Consider the following 22,972-nt stretch of genomic DNA (forward strand, 5'->3'; position numbering starts at 1 on the left):
CTATCCGGTTGTCACCTGTTTTGGATATCCAATAAGAGAAATCCGAACTTGGCGATAAGAACCGAATAAAACCGAACCCGCACATCTCTAAAAAAACCCATCTAATTTCTTTAGAAAGCTCAAAGCAAATATATACGTATATTATATATATATATATATATATATATATATATATATATATATATATTTATTTATTTGTTCACATTCTAATGTAAGATATTTTTCTATTAATGTTTAGAAACCTCCGGGTTTATAATCTCCTAGATTGCTATTTTATTTCAAAACAAGTGCGACAAATCATAATATAACAATATTAGTTCAAAAGAATTTATTAGATGCTTGTATACTGCAATTTAGCCAAAAAGGCACAAAAAGCTTTAAGAACAGTAATTAGTGCCTACGAAAGGACTCTACAAGCCTCGCCGGTGCCAATACTTTTCTTTGTGTCGCAAAAACCTTGACATAATTCCACTAATATACACTGCGTACTCAAACCAGATATAGGACCTCATTCAGAGTCGGTCGTAAGCGGCCGCTCGGTCGTACGCCTAACGACTGAGAAACTGAAAAAGGAAGCGATCGCACGGCCGGTCGGTCGCAACCAAAGTGACGCCCATACATGAACAATGCTACCAATGAGTGATAGCAGCTAGCGATCGAGTCAGTCATTGTCAGTCGCTGTATGTTAATTTTCTTCTGATGGTTGCGGCCGCTTGTGTTGTGTGCAAATTACACCAAAAATTAACAAAAAACGCCTAGAATAAGCCATCCCCAAGAAATTTATTTATTCTTATTATTCGCTAATGCAAACGCAGCTGTATCAATTACATGCCAATTAGCAGTGTTATTAGCTACAACAAACGATTATTAGCTGCTTGCATTGTGTGGCACAAAATGGAAACATCACTCCGAACATCAATAACATTCGATAGTATCGATTGTACTCTGGGGCTTGAGAGAGCACATACCCAACCTCAAGCTGTACGATCAGCCAGGCCTCTAACCTGCTCGCAGAGTGACATTTTACTACTTCCGGCCTTCTATGTCGGTCGTAGCAGGTAATTTATGTACGCCCCTAAAACGCCCTCAAAACTGTGAGGAACGCCTGCGTTTTCAGACCACCACCCCCGTCATCCCCCACAAACGGCCTTTCATGTCAATCAACTCTCGGAAGCTACTTCCTGCTCGTAAGCTGTACGATCGACAGCATTTTGGATCGCAAGGTCTCGTACGCACATGCGCACAACTAACCGTACGCACGCGTGGTTTGGAAACATCGGATGCGTACGACCGAGCGGCCGCTTACAACCGACTCTGAATGAGGTCCATAGACCACTCTCCTAATATAGCAGGATGCTGCAAAATGAATATACTGCCAGTAGATATACAGAGTAGTCTAAAGAATCCTGTATGTTATATAATTACCTATGAAATAATACATTTTATAAATCACTATTAAAGGAATCTGCTTACATTATAAAAAATACTTTATATACGATAACAAGTATTGCCCTAAGAGGATTTGAATTTATTATAGAAATTAGGTGCGGTGGATCTTAGTATCATTGTCTTTCATTTCAATATGATTGAGGCAAATTCCTTTTAGGTTTTCCTCGGAAACTGATGATCGCAAGATGGCGATGCTGGCAAAACTGGGCACAGCGCAGGTGCGTCTGGATGCGTAGATGGTAACGTGGTTCTCCAATAGAGGATCCATCTTAAGGCAACAGTGACAGCAGTCTTTGGGGGGGAGAGAGCGCTTTAGACGGCGGTTAAGACTTGGAGAGTCTTCTTCCCACATCGGCATAGGCCAGTTCTGTCTCTTTGTCCGCGGCGCACGTGTTGGTGAACTCGTCTCTGGCGTACGCGTTTTTCAGGTAGCGCCACACCCCCGTCATATCCGCTGGGATTTCGTAGTTTTTGTATTTCTTTGCCACAACCTAATAAAGAAAACATATCAGTAATAGGTTATAAGCTTCACCGCAGTAATGTGGCAATCATACATGACGATGACTATGAGAGTGCCTGGTTATGCTTTTGTCAGGGGTTTTCTATCAGAGGAGAGGGCCTGTGTGCAATCTCCGTACCCCCCTTCCCGTCCCTTACTGCAAGGAATCATATCAGCGCAGAGCTGCCGAGTCTGGGCCTGACGCAAATACCGTCTAAACTGCGTCTGTGTACAAGCAAATGTGCGAAAATATGCAGATGTCACCAATGCTGGAATTTGTATTGAGACGCCCACCAGCTGCATTTGCAGAAACGAAACCATTGGATGCACATCGGTCAATAAGCCACCATCTGAGCAGGGACGTGCAGTCAGGGTAGGCAGAGCCTCCCCTGTCATACTCCCTGTCAGACTGCAGAGTTTTGATTATTAGAATAATACAAAGAAGATATTTATAACTTATAAACATCTTCTTTTTATTATTCTGATCGTTTTTTATAGGCAAAACTCACCAAAATTGCAGCACTCCCTGGAAATACAGGGAAAGACGAGAGATGAGGCAGTAAGAGCTCAGCCTCATCTCTGATTGATCAGACACTGCCTGGAGCTGGGGGCTGGACCACAAAGCAGCCAATAAGACACACAGAAAAATAACTTTTGGAGGCATGCCTCACTGTGAGGGGGTGTGCCTTGAACACTGATGGACACCGCTGACAATCAGGTGACCGATCCAGGAAGTAGTCAGGCACCGCAGCTCAAGACAGGGAATGTGTCACATGCCCAGCTGGCTTCCAATGACCTGACGGCCGCCTTGTATGCCCTGAAACACGCTACGGTATTGAGTTTCTAATATTTTTCCTAGCTGATCACATAAAAATCAAGGAGTGGCATTTGAATGCAGGGGTTGGTCCTAACCAAAATAAACTCACTAATGTGTAAAAATACGTTAATTGAAATAAGTGTTTAATTGCCTGTCCTATCCCTTTGGCGAAAGCAAACATATATAATAGCCCAAGACGGGTGAGGAGGATCTGTAAATTAGAGCATTAGTTATCCCAAACTGATATATTCAGCAGTAGCTTAGCTAGTGGCCATAGGACGCAGGGGGAGATGTATCAAACCTTTGAGAGAGACAAAGTGGAGAAGTTCCCCATAGCAACCAATCAGCTTCTAGCTGTCAATTTATACACTGTGGTAGAAAATAATAGCTAGAAGCTGATTGGTTGCCATGGTCAACTTTTCCACTTTCTCTCTCTCGAAGGTTTAATCCATCTCCCCTCCAGTGTGAGGAATGTTGTAGTTTGTCAGATTCATATACAGTAGAACAGACTCTCCTGTCACTGCACACAGCTGGGTATGCACTATACGATGTATCGTGCGATATTTCATTCCGACGTGGACCGGAACAATATATCTTTGACAGTGTATAGTGTGCATGCCCGATTCGGTATTCACGACGGTCGATCATCGCATCCTCCTATCTGCTCGTCAGATGGGACGATGCAATGAGCGTCGCAATGCAGTCACACACAGTATGTAACGATACATGGCGTCATCGCAGACCGGATCATGCAGTATGTACGGTGCACGCAGTGTATCGTTACATCGTATCTTACGGTGTATACCCAGCTTTGGTGATATTTCAGCTTGTAAACCCTATATAGACAGCGATCTATTTAGTTTTAAGTTTTGCAACATCCATTGTATCCAAGAAGCAGTGTAACATCAGGGGAACGATGAGGCGTGCAAAGTCCTTCATGCTGCCTATAAGGTCATTGAATTGTTTGGCTTTAAGTATTTTCTACAATGTGTTGAATCTATTTCGTTGTACATTTCTCCTCAGAGCCGAAACTAGACTTTTTGGTGCCCTGTGCCAGAAAGATCATTGGCGCCCCCCTCATTTTTCAAAGGGACATAATGCACCCAAAAAAGGGCCATGGCTTCATGGGGAAGGGCCAGGGAAGAGATAGAAGAGGCCAGGAGATGCTGGGGATGAAATAATAATGATTTATGATAATAAACAGAAATTTGACAGGCATAAACAGTGCCCCCTGACCTGTGGTGCCCTGTGTGATGGCACCGGCCGCACTACCCTAGCTACGGCCCTGTTTCTCCTCTCTAGAGAACCTGACAAGATTTCCCATCTGACCATCTCCGTACTTACTTTGACCACATGAAGTTTGGGTAGAAGGTTGCAGTCAGCCAGAGTCAACTCATCGCCGTCCAGGAATTTCCTCCTAGATACCTTTTCCTCCTCTCGACTGTTTGCGTCGATCTCCTCAGTGATAGGCGTGTTCAGATAATCATCCAGTTTCTTCAAGGCTTTCGTCAAGCTTTTCTCTAGCGCTGTGGGAGGAGTCAGAAGAAATGAGCAGCGTGAATCACCCGCTTTACAATTTCCCACACTTCAGGTCGTACTGCGTATGCGTCAAGTTACGTTACTAAACTCTGCCATTACAGTCCAGGTTTTGAGGATATCCATGCTTGAGTCCAGATGGTTTAATCAAATTGACTGAGGCACTAATTAAGCCACCTGTGCTCGAGCATGAATATCCTTAAACCGTGGAGCGTAATGGCGGAGTTTGGGAAACTCTGGGCCAAATAACAGGCAGGTGTAGCTACAGTAGCCATGAACAGGCGTCTCCTGCAGAATAGCCGTGGTCCTGGTCCTTCTCATGAAGCCATCTAATGAGATCTTTTACATGACAGTTCACCATATACATGAACGGACATTGGGCTATGCTGCTCCTGCATTGCCTGCATGGAAATATACAAATATCCGCTTGAATGCATCATCAATGCACTTACACCTACCCCAGAGGTTCCCAAAGTCCGCCATTACAGTCCACGTTTTAGGGATATCCAAGCTTGAGTCCAGATGGTTAAATCAAATGGATTAAGGTACTAATTAAGTCACCTGTGCTCAAGCATGGATATTACTAAAACGTGGACTGTAATGGCGGACTTTGGGAACCTCTGACCTACCCTATAGTACTGTGGGTGCAAAACATACACCCACAAACAGGAGCATCTGTGTTATTCAGCAATATATATTGCAAAGTTCAATTCTATTTAAATCCACTTAACATGTATAATAAAATATACAGCGCTATGATGTTTCATGAACAGTTTATTATGTCTAATCTTAGTGGGACTACAGATAACCCCTGCTTCAAAATGACCTGTACGCTCTATACAAGGAAAGCAACACACGTAATATGGAAACGTCGCTTATTTGAACTTGATCCATGAACCTTCCTGATAGTTCTGATAGGAACATCTTGTAGTACTGTTAATGCATTCAGATTAACAAGAGGTGGGCTTTATGTACAACTGTTTAATTTACAGCCTCCCATGAACATGTTGATTAAAGAGACGGTTATTGATGTCAATGATTGCACAGTATGAACAATGCGTGTTCTGTGATTTCACACGTGTGTACACAGGGGTTACCTGTAATTATCTACAATTAGGTGCAGCGGAGAATGTTGAAGTTGCACACATTTTTCTAGTCTCCTGGCACAGGCCTGCAATCATCTGCATGCGAATGGTTAGACGTACTTACCGATAGGAGCAGACAGGCCGTAAAGCAAACAAAATACTACGGGGGCACCTCCCAGGCACACAGGACTAAAATAACATGTTTCATGTCAGGGGAGGAGGGGGGTACATTTCCTCTCCTTATAGTTTTACAGGATCTCTCATTATTTGTATGAAAATATCAAGAGAGAAGGAAAACATTAAGAAACAGGCAAAAATATTTTCATAGCAACAAAAGTCAAATTTTTTTTCTTTTTTTTATAATAATTTCATATGCAGAATTCACCATTAGGTTAAGCTACCCCCCCAGCCTCCTGTCTTTTCAATAAAAACACCTCTTCAATGCCCTGCACATTGAAGAACTAAGGGAAGGTACGCGTGGCCCCCGTTCACGGCTGTTCTGCTATGAACGGGAGATAACACCTAACTTCCAATTACGGCAGTGGGACAGATCCCTCAAATCGGGATTCTGGGAGGGGGATGTAGTAATGAGACCGGTAGCTGGCATTACATACCCATTCCGCTGGGAGGTATGTACAGGTACAAGTCGTCTTATTTTGCTAATTAAGGGGACCATTTATCAAAGACTTTCATCATACGAAATGAGTGATAAATGTCACTGAGTATGATAAATGGTGCTTAACGCCTGAACAAATGGATCTCTGGCATATCTGCATATATTGCCTATGGTAGAAATTTGGCACAAATCAGGTCATGCCACAGTCACCAACATGCCGAGGTGCTGCAGTTACACCAACAGGCCCCATAATGAACCAATCAATGCTATTCATTATATTATACGCCATGGCAGCCATTTTTAGGCCACACTTGCGATATCAGCCCTTTTACGATATGGTGCAGTAACATTTGGCAGCCAGCTGATGTCGCTATACCGGATAGTTCCTGACCTATTCTAGTCTCTCACTGAAAGCACCCCATAAAGTCTTACACTCGTTGGTTGAAGTGCAGCACACCCTGTCTGTGCAGGCAATACAGAACAGAAACTACATTTGTATATAAACTTGTGCAAGTAATTATATTCACATTGATATATGTATACACAGAGCATTATAGGTGGCATGTACAATAAATCTATGGAACATGGCAAACGTATATGACATATGCAGTTATTAATCCCACATGTCCTCCCCTCCGAGTGTCTGGGACTGACGAGATGCAAGGCTTGGGATGCAGATTACACAGGGATTTCGGTCTGTTCAGGCTGCTCCCTGCCTCTGTGCAGGTGTCACATGCTGTGTGGATACAGGTTCACATCTGGACAACAGACCTTAGGCTCATGACCCTGTGAGCGCACATCTATACAGTTACAGGAAAGGGAAGGTACCTGCGGGTGTCTGGCAGAGCCCCAGCAGCCCGCGGCTATTTTACACCATGGTGCCAAGTTGCGGGCAGTGCTCACATTGGCAACTGCCCGCATTCTGTACCCATGATGACCCCGACGCCTAGGGCTTTAAAGGAGCACGCTGTACAGACAGCTATTCCTCCTCTTCTGATGTAAATGTGCAAGTGACCGTCCATCTTCTAAGGGGCGATAATATACAGTATTATGTGATTGCTAGCTTAGTGGGTTTCAGCTGTGGAGAATACTGTGGGAAAACGGTGGTGGTTCCTATGCCGCTGTGGGTGTGGGCAAAGCATTAAATAAACCAGCCAGTAGCCAAAGGATCTTTTCAGCCTCCCCTGTGTAGATGCTGATGAGGCAGAGGATAAATGAACAAGACGACTAGGCAGAACTACATGTACCAGGAGGAAGGCTGCAGGCTGTTACTGTAGATGCAGAACCTAATGTGCCCGCCCCAGTTCTATTGCACTAAGTACCAGCATTGCCCTACATGGAATCCTATATGAGGAGAGGCATTAGGCCACTGTCTAATGTAGGCTCAGTCACCTTATTACATTCGGCATCATGTTCTACAGTTTAACCAATGGAGTAAAAATGCTACATTGTGTCATTAACAGGGTCAGTCACCTTCAGGCTCAGTTATCATCAGTCTCCCAGTCACCATCGAGTTCCCAGATAACATAAATGCCCGAGACAACATAAGGGACCCAGACACCATCACAGTCAGTTATCACCAATGTCCCAGTCACATCAGGTTCAGATAAATAATCTAGTGTCCTAGTCACCAACAGGACCCAATCACTACCAGGGTCAGACAACTAATCACTGTCCCAGTCACTTCAGGCTCCTAGTTATCATCAGGATCACCCCAATAACTGTTACGACATTGCCATCTGCAGATGGTAGTAACATATTCATATATCGAAAAAAGTTTTAGTTTTGAATAATGATTTTTTAAAATTGAATAAAGGCTTTCAAATGGGATGCGGTCAATAACCCGACTGTCGGAATCCCAAAAAAGGTAAGTAGCAGGGCTGAGGGGAGGGTCAGGGTTAGGCACTATGGGGAGAGTTAGGTTAAGGGTGCAGGGGGGAGGGGGAGGTTAGGTTTAGGCACTAGAGGGAGAGGTTAGGGTCAGGCACCAGGGAGGGAGAGGGGGAGGATTAGAATACTGACTGACAAGTGTCGGTATCCTAAACCTGTCGGGATGCTGGCCTCGGGATTCTGACTGCCGGGATCCAGTACCCAACCCTTCCAAATATTTCTACATTTTTAAAATAAATGGAATTTACACCTATCAGAAAGGCGTGTTTGGAGCGCAAGCAGGGAATTCTGGCCAACTGAAAGCTCCATTACGTGCGCATATGGGGTACAGGTGATCTGAAACGGCAAAAGACCTACACAAAGAGGGAGTGAGAGAAACACAAAAACACTGGTGGGGGGAGGGCAGGCAAGAAGAGACAGTGAGGCGCCGCCAGCTGGACAGATATGTACACATAAAACATACATACACATACTGTATACAAAGTGTGTGTTGTGTGTGGGGAGGTGACAGAGGCATACATGGGGAGTCAGAGGGAGAGAGAAACACATAAAAACCTGAAACACCCTACGCTCTGCTTCCATTTGGGTTCTGCTAGGCAGCATCTAAATGAAGCGCTTCATGTACAAAGTCCTTAAAATCAATAGTAGTCTTGACCACAATCAAATTAATTCACATCAAAAGAATAGCTTTTTAATGTGAAGCAGCAGCCAGCCCTATACCTGCTGTCCCTGACACACAGTGCTTATGCTTAATAATAATATACCTACAGTGCTTAATATGGTCTGCAGCCAGGTGCCTAGGCCTTACCTGAAGCTGTCAGGACCATCGGAGGAGTACAGTGCAGTCACCGTGAGAGAGTCACCGGAGCAGAGGTCCATGGGAACTTGCTGGGAGGAGTTACACGCGGCCGCAGAGATTCGCCCATCGCTGTTGCTAAGAGGAGCAGCTCCCATCACTAACACAGCCCATTCGGAGCCCCTAAGAGACGGAGATAAAGATCTCCGTCTCAAACCCTCCCAAAAAATGGTCAGTTGCGGTGATGGATCGGTGGGCAAGGGAGGTTTCTAGGCAGAGCCGTAACTAGACTATTTGGTGCCCTGTGCCAGAGCTAGCATTGGCTCTCCCCCCCTTCCCATTTTTTAACTAAGGACTTAAGATGGTGCACCTGAAAAAGGGCCATGGCCTCATGGGGAAGGGCCAGGGAAGAGATAGGGGAGGCCAGGAGATGCTTTGGATAAAAGAAGAGGAAGCTACAAGTGAGAATGATAATATACAAGAAAATTGAGAGGCCCAAACAGCACCCCCTGCCCTGCGGTGCCCTGTGCCATGGCACTGGTCGCAATACCCAAGTTACAGCCCTGTTTCTAGGTACTCAGAAAGCCCCCCCTGTGTACGCTACTGACCCCCAGTAGCTGCTGTGCAAGCGTCATTTGAAATGATGGCCCCTTTAAAACATCAGCCAGATTCACCTGAATCTCGCCAGTGCCTACAAGTTGAAGGCTATTACACTTCTCAATGTTACCCGCCACCCCTATACACTAGTATGGGGGACAGGATTTCATCAAGCTCGGAAAACTGAACATTTGACTGCTGGAACTGACGCCATCTTTAGATGGCGCTAGCCCGCTGAGTCCCGTTACTTCCTATTAGAAGTAGATCTGGTTAGTGAAGAGAGATCCTTTTGCCTCTGCCTCTTCTGACACTAGGGGGTAAATTTACTAAGATTCAACTTGGTCCCGATTTGTCCCATTTTTCAACTCGGATAGGATAATTCAAAAACGTTCATTTTTTTCACTTAAAAAAATTGTGAATTTACCAAGATCCCGGTTTTGACAGGATCGTTTTGATTGATGGTATATTTGGTCGATCCTGTCCGTTTTGAAGTCCCGATTTAACCGCCCGAATTTCTCTCCCGAATAAGCAGGCTGCACATATCAGTGAAATATGGGCCTGATTCAGAGCCGGACGCTATTTGCGCTCGCTCGTTCAGAAAAAAGGGGTGGCTATTCAAATGAACCGTTCGCTCTTTGCGGTCTGTTCACGCCTCTATGTCTGAACGAGCGAACAAAACTTGCGGTCGTTTTTTGGGTAACTACGCCCCCTGGCCGCTCGCATCCTACGTCATGTCCGCTATGTATTAGATTAATCGAGTACATCGACCAGCGTATGAACTGCTCGCTATTCTTGTGGTTGGTTTTTACTACCGCTACCTTTAGAGCAGTTCTGACTATAAAATAACCCAGTGACGTGGTCAATGACGCTGCTGTATTAATTATGCACACCCATAAAACGCCCATTTTGACCTTTAAGCACGCCTGCGTTCGGATCTCCACTCCCCGTTTTCAAGCACCTTCCCCTGTTACCACCCACATACGCCTCCTCATGTCACTCAAAATAGCAGACATTCGCTATTTAGCGAACAAACGATTTTCGGCCGCACTGACTGGTTCGCGCATGCGTATTACGATCCGTACGCATGCGCAGTCGGCACGAACGAGTGGCTGCTTACGAGCGGCTCTGAATCAGGCCCTATGTGCAGACTGTTTTTTTTTTTTTTTTTAAGGGTTCCTTTTTTGTTAAAAAAATGATGTGAGGTCCCCCCCAAATGGTTAACCAGCACTGGACTTGCCAGCTTGTCCTGGTACCTAAAATTACAGGGAACAAAATGAGTAGGGTTCCACCATAATTTAGGTACCAGCACCAGGCTGCAGGGCCAGACCTGGTTTTAATTATAGAGGACAATAAATTTGTAGTGGTCTCCCTATAATTAAAACCAGCACCAGCGTTCATTGGCCGAGAGAGGTCAGCCAATGAACGGCTCCTCCTTTGAAGTCAATGGTGGGAACTGCAGAATGAACTTTAGTAACCTGCGGCTCTCCATTGACTTCAATGGAGGAGCCGTTCATTGGCTGGCTGAGATGGGGGCTAAACTCTCTCAGCCAATGAATGCTCAGATACGGCTCTATAAAGGCTGAAGCCACGTCTGGGCGTTTCATTCGGGAGATATCAACCATCCTGGTTGGTATCTGTTGCGTGGATCGCGATTTTAGTTTTTTTTGTTTTATGAAGACCTTGGATGCCTACTTTGGATAAGGGGACCAGTCCTGGTAATGTAGGTGTGTGTGTGTGTGTGTGTGTGTATGTGTATGTAATAAAACTGTACTTTCACGGTGTGTGTTGTGTGTTTTTTTTACACATTTCTTTACAGGTGAACTACAGGTACCAGTGGGCCCTTAATGCCCCGCATGCTGGTACTTGTGGTTCTCTAAGTACCAGCATGCGGGGGAGGCTTGCTGGGACCTGTAGTTCCACTGTAAAGAAAATGTTGATATTTCTATTTTTTACACACTACATACACTATCAACCCGCCACCCATCGCCCTACGGTGGCGGGGATAGCCCCAGGCTATCAGCCTAGGCCAGGGGTGCCCTGGAGATGGGTACCTCTTTATTGGGGGGTCCCCAACTCCCCAGGGATCCCTGGCCAGGGCTGACTAGCGGTCAGGACTGATGCTGCGGCTGGGTTGCCATGGTGAAAGGGCACCCCTGGCTGTGGCATCAGCCCCCCCGCTAGAAAGGGTCCGGTGCTGGTTTTAATTATAGGGGGACCCCTACGCAATTATTTTCCCCCTATAATTAAAACCAGGACTGTCCCTGCAGCCTGGTGCTGGTACCTAATTTACGGTGGAACCCTACTCGTTTTGTTCCCCGTAATTTTAGGTACCAGGACGAGCTGGCAAGTCCGTGGCTGATTAGCCTTTTGGGGGGGGACCTCACGTCATTTTTTTTTATTAATTAACCCTTAGAACACACTTGCCATTCAAAAACATACACAAATCAAACTGATTTGTGCATGCTCGATTGCAACTCGCAGCTGAGGAGATGGTGCATTTAATAAAACTTCTATTGAGTCCCCGATTTGAGTGTAAAACGGGCAACTTTAGCAAAACGATTAATGGTAAATACCCAATTTGTATAAAAATAAGTGAAAGTACTTCCGAATTGAGGTGATGGTGATATCATTTCTATTGTTCAAAACGGACGAATTTGCGGCATTAAACCACCTGATTTCAACCTGAAAAAATGAAGAAATCACCCGACTTTAATGATAGTAAATTCCCGATTTGCAAAAAAGTGATATCACCTGAAAATGTAATTCGAGACCATCACTGATCTTAGTAAATTTACCCCTAGTTACTCACATCCATCACCTTAACTCACACGTGCGCAGTAACGCTGCTGCCACGGTAAACTTTCACTACTTGTGACAGGGCTAGGGATACACACACATACAAAGATAGTGCCCGAGTCAGGGATGGGCACAGGGCCACTGAAGCTGCGTCTAAGGATGCAGCCACTGGTTTCGGCACATCTAGAAAACAGCGCTGACATGCTTTAGTTTCTGAGATGTTCCGTGTCGCTGCCCCTTCCCCACCCAGAAAAAGCCTCAGCATGACAATCAAGCTGCGCCTTAGGGGGCTCTGCGACCATTGTTACAGACACTTATCTGCACAAGCGCAAGTACAGATCCCGCGCAGATCGCCAAACATCGGAGTTGTACGTAAAGCATCATATTTGCGCAACACTCTAAATCAGACCCATAGTGCCACTTTCTTTGATTCTTCGCTGAATGCTGCATCCTAAAATAATAAATATTTCTATAACAACGGCAATGCTCGTTATCTGCAAATGAATCCGCGACGGGCGGACGGGGCTCTAAATAGCAAAGTTGCCTGTACGTATACACAGCTGTATTCCAGGTAGAGGAGTGCTTCTCGCTCCTTCCTAAGGTCCCCTGAGGTCAGTGGTATTTAAATGTATTTTTTCCACATGTGCTGATGGCCAGATTAGGGCACCAGACCCAGCGTCAGGAACGTGAACTCCTCGCTGAGGAATAGGATTAACTGTCTGAGTTATATAAACATTGACAAAACGCCTATCAGAATGTAACGCTGCAGCCAGAAAAATGTGCATTTGCACGACGCTTTCTTTCCAGATCCAGGAAAAGACACATTCAATCCAGGACAGAAATTAAGTCGGAGTCATTGACCCAACGCCAAGCAAGTGCCAGTGTTGATCCCATAACATCTGGAACAATAACATGTGACAGCTGCCGGAGAGATGATCAAACTCTCCCGAGACAGCTTCATGTACGTCCGTAACCCCTTCTCTAATTCAGGTATACAAAGTGCGCACATACGCTAAGATGGAGGGGCTCATTCTCATCACACCTTTTAGGGAGGCTAGTAAAGATCGGGATTCTAGGGTGTGCCATCTATGTATCCAAATAACGTGCAGCTGCATGCCGCCCTAGGTGGCAGGAAAACGATAGGTGAGTGAGAACACATATGTGTCACATTAAAATAATGAGCAGTAGACAGTACCGTTCATTCCTGCGCACTCCGTCACTTACCAACGCCGCACGCCACCTTCATTCATGATCCCTTATAGTAGGCCAGTCACCTGGTACATTTTTGTAATGGGCCTATTCAATATTAGGGGCCTGACGTGGACGCCTTGCAGATCCCTCTGCCGCCTCCGCACTGTGACACCGGCGGCTGTGTGCTGCAGGTCAGTAACGCGGCTACTTATTATCACAGCAGCTGTCCCCGCACCAAAGCATGACTGACTCGCTCCAGTAGTTAAGTATCCACTCGTGGCGAGTTGGACACTTAATCATGGGGGGCCATCCGGCACCCGATGATGAATAGACCCCCTCAGACCCATAGGCAATGATTAATCCTATGTACTCTGCCACGTACCACGTCCCACCTTCATACACAATGATCTCCCTAAGGGAAAATATTTACCAAACAGTTTTCAGTGTTTTGTTGGGGTTTTTTTAGGGGGAGGGGACCCCGCAAATACTAAGTATCCCCAAGTTTTAATAATGGGGCGGGGGACAGCAACAGATATCTCCGATATATGATGCTGTCCCTCCATTTTTGTTCACAGATTACATTTTCCATGAGATCCCTCCCCAGTACTCACTGCTTACACATGTGCGGCCTGGAGACCCTGTAAGTAGCCATGCTGGTCCTACACTCACCTAGTTATTGTACCTTCATACACACACCTGGTAGCCCTCATACACACACCTGGTAACCCTCATACACACACCTGGTAACCCTCATACACTCACCTGGTAACCCTCATACACTCACCTGGTTACCTTCATACACACACCTGGTAACCCTCATACACTCACCTGGTTACCTTCATACACACACCTGGTTACCTTCATACACACACCTAGTTACCTTCATACACACACCTGGTAACCCTCATACACACTCCTGGTAACCCTCATACACTCACCTGGTTACCTTCATACACACCTGGTTACCTTCATACACTCACCTGGTTACCTACATACATCCACTTGGTTACCTTCATACACTCACCTGGTAACCCTCATACACACACCTAGTTACCTTCATACACTCACCTGGTTACCTTCATACACACACCTGGTAACCCTCATACACACACCTAGTTACCTTCATACACACACCTGGTAACCCTCATACACACTCCTGGTAACCCTCATACACACACCTGGTTACCTTCATACACTCACCTGGTAACCTTCATACACACACCTGGTATCCCTCATACACTCACCTGGTTACCTTCATACACACACCTGGTAACCCTCATACACACACCTGGTAACCCTCATACACTCACCTGGTAACCCTCATACACTCACCTGGTAACCCTCATACACACACCTAGTTACCTTCATACACACACCTGGTAACCCTCATACACACTCCTGGTAACCCTCATACACTCACCTGGTTACCTTCATACACACACCTGGTTACCTTCATACACTCACCTGGTTACCTTCATACACACACCTGGTTACCTTCATACACTCACCTGGTAACCCTCATACACACACCTAGTTACCTTCATACACTCACCTGGTTACCTTCATACACACACCTGGTAACCCTCACACACACACCTAGTTACCTTCATACACTCACCTGGTAACCCTCATACACACACCTAGTTACCTTCATACACTCACCTGGTTACCTTCATACACACACCTGGTAACCCTCATACACACACCTAGTTACCTTCATACACACACCTGGTAACCCTCATACACACTCCTGGTAACCCTCATACACACACCTGGTTACCTTCATACACTCACCTGGTTACCTTCATACACACACCTGGAAACCCTCATACACACACCTGGTAACCCTCATACACTCACCTGGTAACCCTCATACACTCACCTGGTAACCTTCATACACACACCTGGTAACCCTCATACACTCACCTGGTAACTCTCATACACTCACCTGGTAACCCTCATACACTCACCTGGTTACCTTCATACACACACCTGGTTACCTTCATACACACACCTAGTTACCTTCATACACACACCTGGTAACCCTCATACACACTCCTGGTAACCCTGGTAACCCTCATACACTCACCTGGTTACCTTCATACACACACCTGGTTACCTTCATACACTCACCTGGTTACCTTCATACACACACCTGGTAGCCCTCATACACACACCTGGTAACCCTCATACACACACCTGGTAACCCTCATACACTCACCTGGTAACCCTCATACACTCACCTGGTTACCTTCATACACACACCTGGTAACCCTCATACACTCACCTGGTTACCTTCATACACACACCTGGTTACCTTCATACACACACCTAGTTACCTTCATACACACACCTGGTAACCCTCATACACACTCCTGGTAACCCTCATACACTCACCTGGTTACCTTCATACACACCTGGTTACCTTCATACACTCACCTGGTTACCTACATACATCCACTTGGTTACCTTCATACACTCACCTGGTAACCCTCATACACACACCTAGTTACCTTCATACACTCACCTGGTTACCTTCATACACACACCTGGTAACCCTCATACACACACCTGGTTACCTTCATACACACACCTGGTAACCCTCATACACACTCCTGGTAACCCTCATACACACACCTGGTTACCTTCATACACTCACCTGGTAACCTTCATACACACACCTGGTATCCCTCATACACTCACCTGGTTACCTTCATACACACACCTGGTAACCCTCATACACACACCTGGTAACCCTCATACACTCACCTGGTAACCCTCATACACTCACCTGGTAACCCTCATACACACACCTAGTTACCTTCATACACACACCTGGTAACCCTCATACACACTCCTGGTAACCCTCATACACTCACCTGGTTACCTTCATACACACACCTGGTTACCTTCATACACTCACCTGGTTACCTTCATACACACACCTGGTTACCTTCATACACTCACCTGGTAACCCTCATACACACACCTAGTTACCTTCATACACTCACCTGGTTACCTTCATACACACACCTGGTAACCCTCACACACACACCTAGTTACCTTCATACACTCACCTGGTAACCCTCATACACACACCTAGTTACCTTCATACACTCACCTGGTTACCTTCATACACACACCTGGTAACCCTCATACACACACCTAGTTACCTTCATACACACACCTGGTAACCCTCATACACACTCCTGGTAACCCTCATACACACACCTGGTTACCTTCATACACTCCCCTCATACACACTCCTGGTAACCCTCATACACACACCTGATTACCTTCATACACTCACCTGGTTACCTTCATACACACACCTGGTAACCCTCATACACTCACCTGGTTACCTTCATACACTCACCTGGTTACCTTCATACACACACCTGGTAACCCTCATACACACACCTAGTTACCTGCATACACACACCTGGTAACCCTCATACACACTCCTGGTAACCCTCATACACACACCTGGTTACCTTCATACACTCAGCTGGTTACCTTCATACATTCACCTGGTAACCCTCATACACACACCTGATAACCCTCATACACACACCTGGTTACCTTCATACACTCACCTGGTTACCTTCATACACTCACCTGGTAACCCTCATACACACACCTGGTTACCTTCATACACTCACCTGGTTACCTTCATACACACACCTGGTATCCCTCATACACTCACCTGGTTACCTTCATACACACACCTGGTAACCTTCATACACACACCTGGTAACCCTCATACACTCACCTGGTAACCCTCATACACTCACCTGGTAACCTTCATACACACACCTGGTAACCCTCATACACTCACCTGGTAACTCTCATACACTCACCTGGTAACCCTCATACACTCACCTGGTTACCTTCATACACACACCTGGTTACCTTCATACACTCACCTGGTTACCTTCATACACACACCTGGTTACCTTCATACACTCACCTGGTAACCCTCATACACACACCTAGTTACCTTCATACACTCACCTGGTTACCTTCATACACACACCTGGTAACCCTCATACACACACCTAGTTACCTTCATACACTCACCTGGTAACCCTCATACACACACCTAGTTACCTTCATACACTCACCTGGTTACCTTCATACACACACCTGGTAATCCTCATACACACACCTAGTTACCTTCATACACACACCTGGTAACCCTCATACACACTCCTGGTAACCCTCATACACACACCTGGTTACCTTCATACACTCACCTGGTTACCTTCATACACACACCTGGTAACCCTCATACACTCACCTGGTTACCTTCATACACTCACCTGGTTACCTTCATACACACACCTGGTAACCCTCATACACACACCTAGTTACCTGCATACACACACCTGGTAACCCTCATACACACTCCTGGTAACCCTCATACACACACCTGGTTACCTTCATACACTCAGCTGGTTACCTTCATACACTCACCTGGTAACCCTCATACACACACCTGGTAACCCTCATACACACACCTGGTTACCTTCATACACTCACCTGGTAACCCTCATACACTCACCTGGTAACCCTCATACACACACCTGGTAACCCTCATACACACACCTGGTAACCCTCATACACACACCTGGTTACCTTCATACACGCACCTGGTTACCTTCATACACCTACCTGGTTACCATCATATACTCACCTGGTTAGATAGATAGATAGATAGATAGAGAATTTTATATGGCGCCACAAGTGTTCCCCAACGCCTTAAAAAGTACATAAACAAATTGTAGACAAGTCACTTACAGAACAATACAATACAGGACCGGGACATGGATAATATACATTGCTACATTAGCAACCATAACACCCAGATAAGCAACAGAGCATAATCAACCAAGTGTTAGGTGCCCTAGTGGTGAGTAAGAAGTTGATGAAACTAAATAGGGAGAAGCACAAGAGGGTAGAGGGCCCTGCTCGTAAGAGCTTACATTCTAACAAACAGGTTTGACAAAGATGGGGTAGATAGAGAGGAAGGAGCATGTAGCAGGGAGTTAGAATGATAGCTGGAAGGCTTTGATGAGGTAGTGGGTCTTGAGAGCCTGTTTGAAGGATTGCAAAGAGGTGGAGAATCTGATGGGGAGTGGGAGAAAGTTCCAGAGGTGGGGAGCAGTGTGGGCAAAATCTTGGAGGCGGAAGTGGGAGGAAGTAATCAGCTGGCATGAAAGGCGGCGTGCATTAGTTGAAGGAAGAGAGCGGAGAGGAGAGTGAAGGGAGATGAGATCAAAGATGTATATAGAAGATTGGGTGAGGACTTTTTAAGCAAGTTCTAAAAGGGAAAGGGAGCCAGTGGAGGGCTTGTAGGAGAGGGGAGGCAGATAAGCCGTGCAGCAGCATTAAGGATAGACTGGAGAGGAGAGAGATGGGATTTGGGGAGGCCAGATAGGAGGAGGTTACAGTCGTCCAATCTGGAGATGACCAGTGAGTGTATGAGTGTTTTAGTAGCATCCTGCGTGAAATAGGGTCTGATCTTAGAAATATTTTCGAGATGGAAACGACAGGACTGTGAAAGGTTCTGGATATGTGGTTTGAAGGAGAGGGAAGAGTCCAGGATAACTCCAAGACAGCACACTTTGGGGCTAGATGGGATAATTGTGCCATCAATTAATAAAGAAATAGTGGAAAATTAGGTTATGTGGGAGGGTGGGAAAATTATCAGCTCTGTCTTAGACATATTAAGTTTAAGAAATCGCTGGGACATCCAGGAAGAGATAGCAGAGAGACAGTTGGAGATACCAGTCAGAAGAGAGGGGGAGAGATCAGGGAAGGAAAGGTAGATTTGACTATCATCAGCATAGTGATGATGTTGGAGGTCAAAAGAGCTGATGAGTTCACCTAGAGAGGAAGTATAGAGGGAGAATAGGAGAGGTCCAAGAACAGAACCTTGGGGAACACCTACTGTAAGAGGCTGTGGGGGGGAAGAGGAGTCAAGAGTGGAAACTGAGAAATATCGGTCAGAGAGGTAGGACGACATCCAGAAGAGGGCAGTGTCACATAGACCAAGGGAGTGAAGGATATACAGCAGGAGAGGGTGGTCCACAGTGTCAAAAGCAGCAGAGAGATCAAGGAGAATGAGAAGAGAGTAGTGGCCTTTGGATTTGCAACAAGGAGGTCGTTGCTGACTTTCGTGAGGGTAGTGTCAGTAGAGTGGAGAGAACGGAAGCCGGACTGAAAAGGGTCAAGGAGGAGTGGGAGGAAAGAACAGCGGTAAGGCGGTTGTAGACAATCCGCTCAAGGAGTTTGGAGGCAAAAGGAAGAAGAGAGATGAGTCGGTAGTTAGAAAGAAGGTTAGGATCTAGGGTAGATTTTTTAAGAATGGGGAAGACAAGGGCATGCTTGAATGCAGAAGGAACAGTGCCTGATGAGAGGGAGAGGTTAATGAGGTGGGTAAGATGGGAGCAGGCAGGAAGAGAGAGGAAGCAGAGGAGGCGGGAGGGGAGAGGATCAAGGAGGGAGGTGGAAGGGGGGAGGACCAGATGAGGGCCATGACTTCCTCTCCAGATACAGGGAAGAAGGATCTTAGAGTTGGTAAAGTTGATGGGGAGGGGTGATCTGGGAAAGGAGGTGGAGAGCTGGGGGACTGGTTGGATATGATGTCCTGATGCATGGAATCAATTTTAGATGTAAAGTATGTAGCAAAGTCAAGGGCAGAGAGCATGGAGGGGAGACGAGAAGGGGTGGGCGAAGGAGGGAGTTAAAAGTGTTCAAGAGATGCTGGGGATTAGAGGACTGAGAGGAGATGAGGATCTTGAAATATGACTGTTTAGAGAGGGAGAGAGCAGCACTATAGGATGAGAGTATACATTTGAAATGGAGAAAATCTGCCTTAGAGTGTGATCTTCTCCACTGTCGCTCAGCGGTTCGAGAACACTTTTGCAGGTATCTGGTGCATTTGGAATGCCAGGGTTGAGGAGTAGATCTGCGAGTGTGAGTAGTGATCGCTGGAGCGACAGAGTCCAGAGCAGAAGTAAGGGAGGCATTGTATAGGGAAGTAACTTGGTCAGGGCAGGAGAGAGAGAGTATAGGGGAGAGAGAGAAGTGAGTCAAGCAGGGAAGAAAAGGTAACTGTCGATAGCGTCAATGTGACGCTTAGTGATGGTGGCTTTTGGAGGTAGAGGAGGGGTTGGATAGACTGACAGGTTAAAAGAGAGAAGGTTGGATTATAGAGGGAAGGTCTGAGGAGAGAAAGTGAGGGAGCCAGGAAGCAAAGTTTTCAAGGAACTTAGAGGGAGGGCCAGGGGGACGGTAAATGACAGCTACTAGGAGGTGTACTGGGTGGAAGAGGTGTATAGCATGGACTTCAATTGTAGAGAATGTAAGGGATGGTTCAGAGGGAATGGGTTGGTATGAGTAACTAGGGGATAGAAGGACCCCAACACCACCACCATGGCGACCCCCAGGTCGTGGGGTGTGGGAAAAGGTAAGGCCCCCCAGAGGAGAGAGCTGCAGGAGATGTGGTGTCAGAGGGTAAAATCAGGGTTTCAGTAATGGCTAGGAGATTCAGGGAGTTGGACCAGTTTATTACAGGGGTTGGGACCAGTTTATTACAGATTGACCTGGCATTCCAGAGGGCACAGAATAGAGGGACGAAGTTTTTTGGAGAGATGTGAATGAGATTATCGGGGTTGCTGTAGCGTGGAGGTGAGATTGATTTGGGGGACCGAGATGAATAGAGTGTAGCGATGGTGTAGGCTCCTGTGCAAGGAGGGGACCTTGTAGAAGGTGGGCAGGGAGGGAGATTATTGAGATGTGGATGGAGGTGGGGTGAAGTGACATGGAGAGGGGGGTGGGAGGAGGGATTAGCAGTGAGGTAACCCCGGTGAAGTATAAGAGAATGAAAGTGGAGTAATGGGAGATGATGGTGAGGAAGGCAGACAAAGTAGGGGAGATAAAGGAAGAGGAAGTGGAGGAGACCAGGGGGAAAGGATAAAGGTTGAAGCAAGGGGCAGGACAAAAGATTAGGTAGACACTGAGTGAAGGGGGGAGTTGAAGAAAACATGGTCATGGTAAGGATGAGGTAACTAGGGGAATAAAAAGTAGAAAGTAGGAATGAAGAAAGAAAGTAAGAGAGAGCGCAGATTTCCAGAAATGTAAGTAAGAGTACAGTGTGGGAGAAATGTGTCTGCACAACAAAGGTTTATTATTGAGTATAATCAAAGTGGAGATTTGGTGGGAGCAGAAGTTGAATAATAAAGTAGACAGTGGTAGGAGCTAGATGATATAAGATTAGGCAAAGGAGATAAGGTAAAAGTACATTATTATAGAGGTAAACTGACATAACACAGATACAGTATACATTAGGATTATATGTAAAGCACAGAGCCAGCAGCAATAGTAGGAAGGGAAGCACCAGGTTTATGCAGCGACCAAACAGGGAGTTCAGCGATGAAAGTCCTGGTTATGTATCCTCAGGATCTAGTAGTAAGGAGACTGTGACCTCACAATTGTTCATGTCCAATTAATGGTTGGGTTGTTGTTTGTTTATAGACCGGTGAGTTTTCTTCTGTTTCACTTCTGTTGAACGCTGATAGAACGCCACTAATCGATTTCAAATGTAATTGGCACTTTTAAATATGGCACTTATGAGATAGCGGACTCCACAGATAGATGGATAGATAGATAGATAGATAGATAGATAGATAGATAGATAGATAGATATGAGATAGAGATACTAGAGAGCTGTGTATGTTCTGCCCACAAGCTACACTACAGTATGTCACCACTGGAAGCTGCTGGCATGAATGTGCTCTATTTGTTTATCTTGCTTTAATCAATGTATAATGAATGGAAAAGTCAGCAGACACGGGGAGCCGTGTTGCTCAGCGGAAGGGAGCTTTCATTCTCCGCTATGATATTTTTCAATATACTTCCTGATCCATTAATTACTGTCAGACCTGCCAAAGATTACCAAATTGCCGGGACCGCCCCAGGTTCTGTACATTTTTCTTCCCCTGAAAGTTTTATGTACTTAGAAATCTCCGTATTTAAGGCCTGATTCACTACGGAACGCAAGTGCTACTGTAATTCATTGCGATCACTATACCGTCGCAGCACAACATAAGGACGCCCACCTTACCTTACACATATCCGTAATGTTTACCAAGACTGCGAAACCATCGGTAACATGGAGTACCATCGCAGCTTGCACAAGCTCTGACCTTAGTCAAGAATTGCTAACCTCATTGCACTCTATGAATCCTCAAGCTGGTATGGCATCGCAGTGGATAATTTATGCACGCCCCTGCAACGGTGTTCAAACGCACTGGAACGCCTGCGTTTCCCCAACCACTCCCCCGTCACCACCCACAAACGGTACTTCCTGTCAATCAGTCTGCGTAGTCACTGTGATCGCAGTCCCGATCGCAGTGGCTGGTTCAGGCATACACAGAATGAAACAATTGGCCGGTTGCGTGCGTATTAGCAACTGCGTTCCTTGCTTAATCAGGCCCTTAGTCCATACCGACCTATTGTGCTATACCTGTAATTCTCACTATCTGTTCTTATGATTTATAATGTATACGTTAATATATTGGAAAGTAGAGTATTAAACATACCAAAATATACACTTAGGGCCTCATTCAGAGGCGGTCGGAGGATGCAAGCGGTCGCTCAGAAACTGGGCGGCCACTTGCATCCTGACCGGCCA

General features: G+C 46.0%; 1 protein-coding gene across 1 annotated transcript in view; it reads right to left on the bottom strand.

Annotated features, from left to right (window-relative positions):
• Positions 1–313: 313 nt before the first annotated feature.
• Positions 314–22,972, bottom strand: part of CLIC5 (CLIC family member 5) — a 96,703-nt gene continuing 74,044 nt past the window's right edge. Inside the window, exons 5-6 of the mRNA XM_088467259.1 lie at positions 4,110–4,291; positions 314–1,940 (exon numbers count right to left, since the gene is read on the bottom strand). Of these exons, the coding sequence (XP_088323385.1) occupies positions 1,773–1,940; positions 4,110–4,291 (350 nt within the window). The 3' untranslated portion in view covers positions 314–1,772. The remainder of the gene's footprint in view (positions 1,941–4,109; positions 4,292–22,972) is intronic.

This window comes from Taudactylus pleione, unplaced genomic scaffold (assembly GCF_031769625.1).
Source record: "Taudactylus pleione unplaced genomic scaffold, aTauple2 ptg000070l, whole genome shotgun sequence".
NCBI lineage: Eukaryota > Metazoa > Chordata > Amphibia > Anura > Myobatrachidae > Taudactylus > Taudactylus pleione.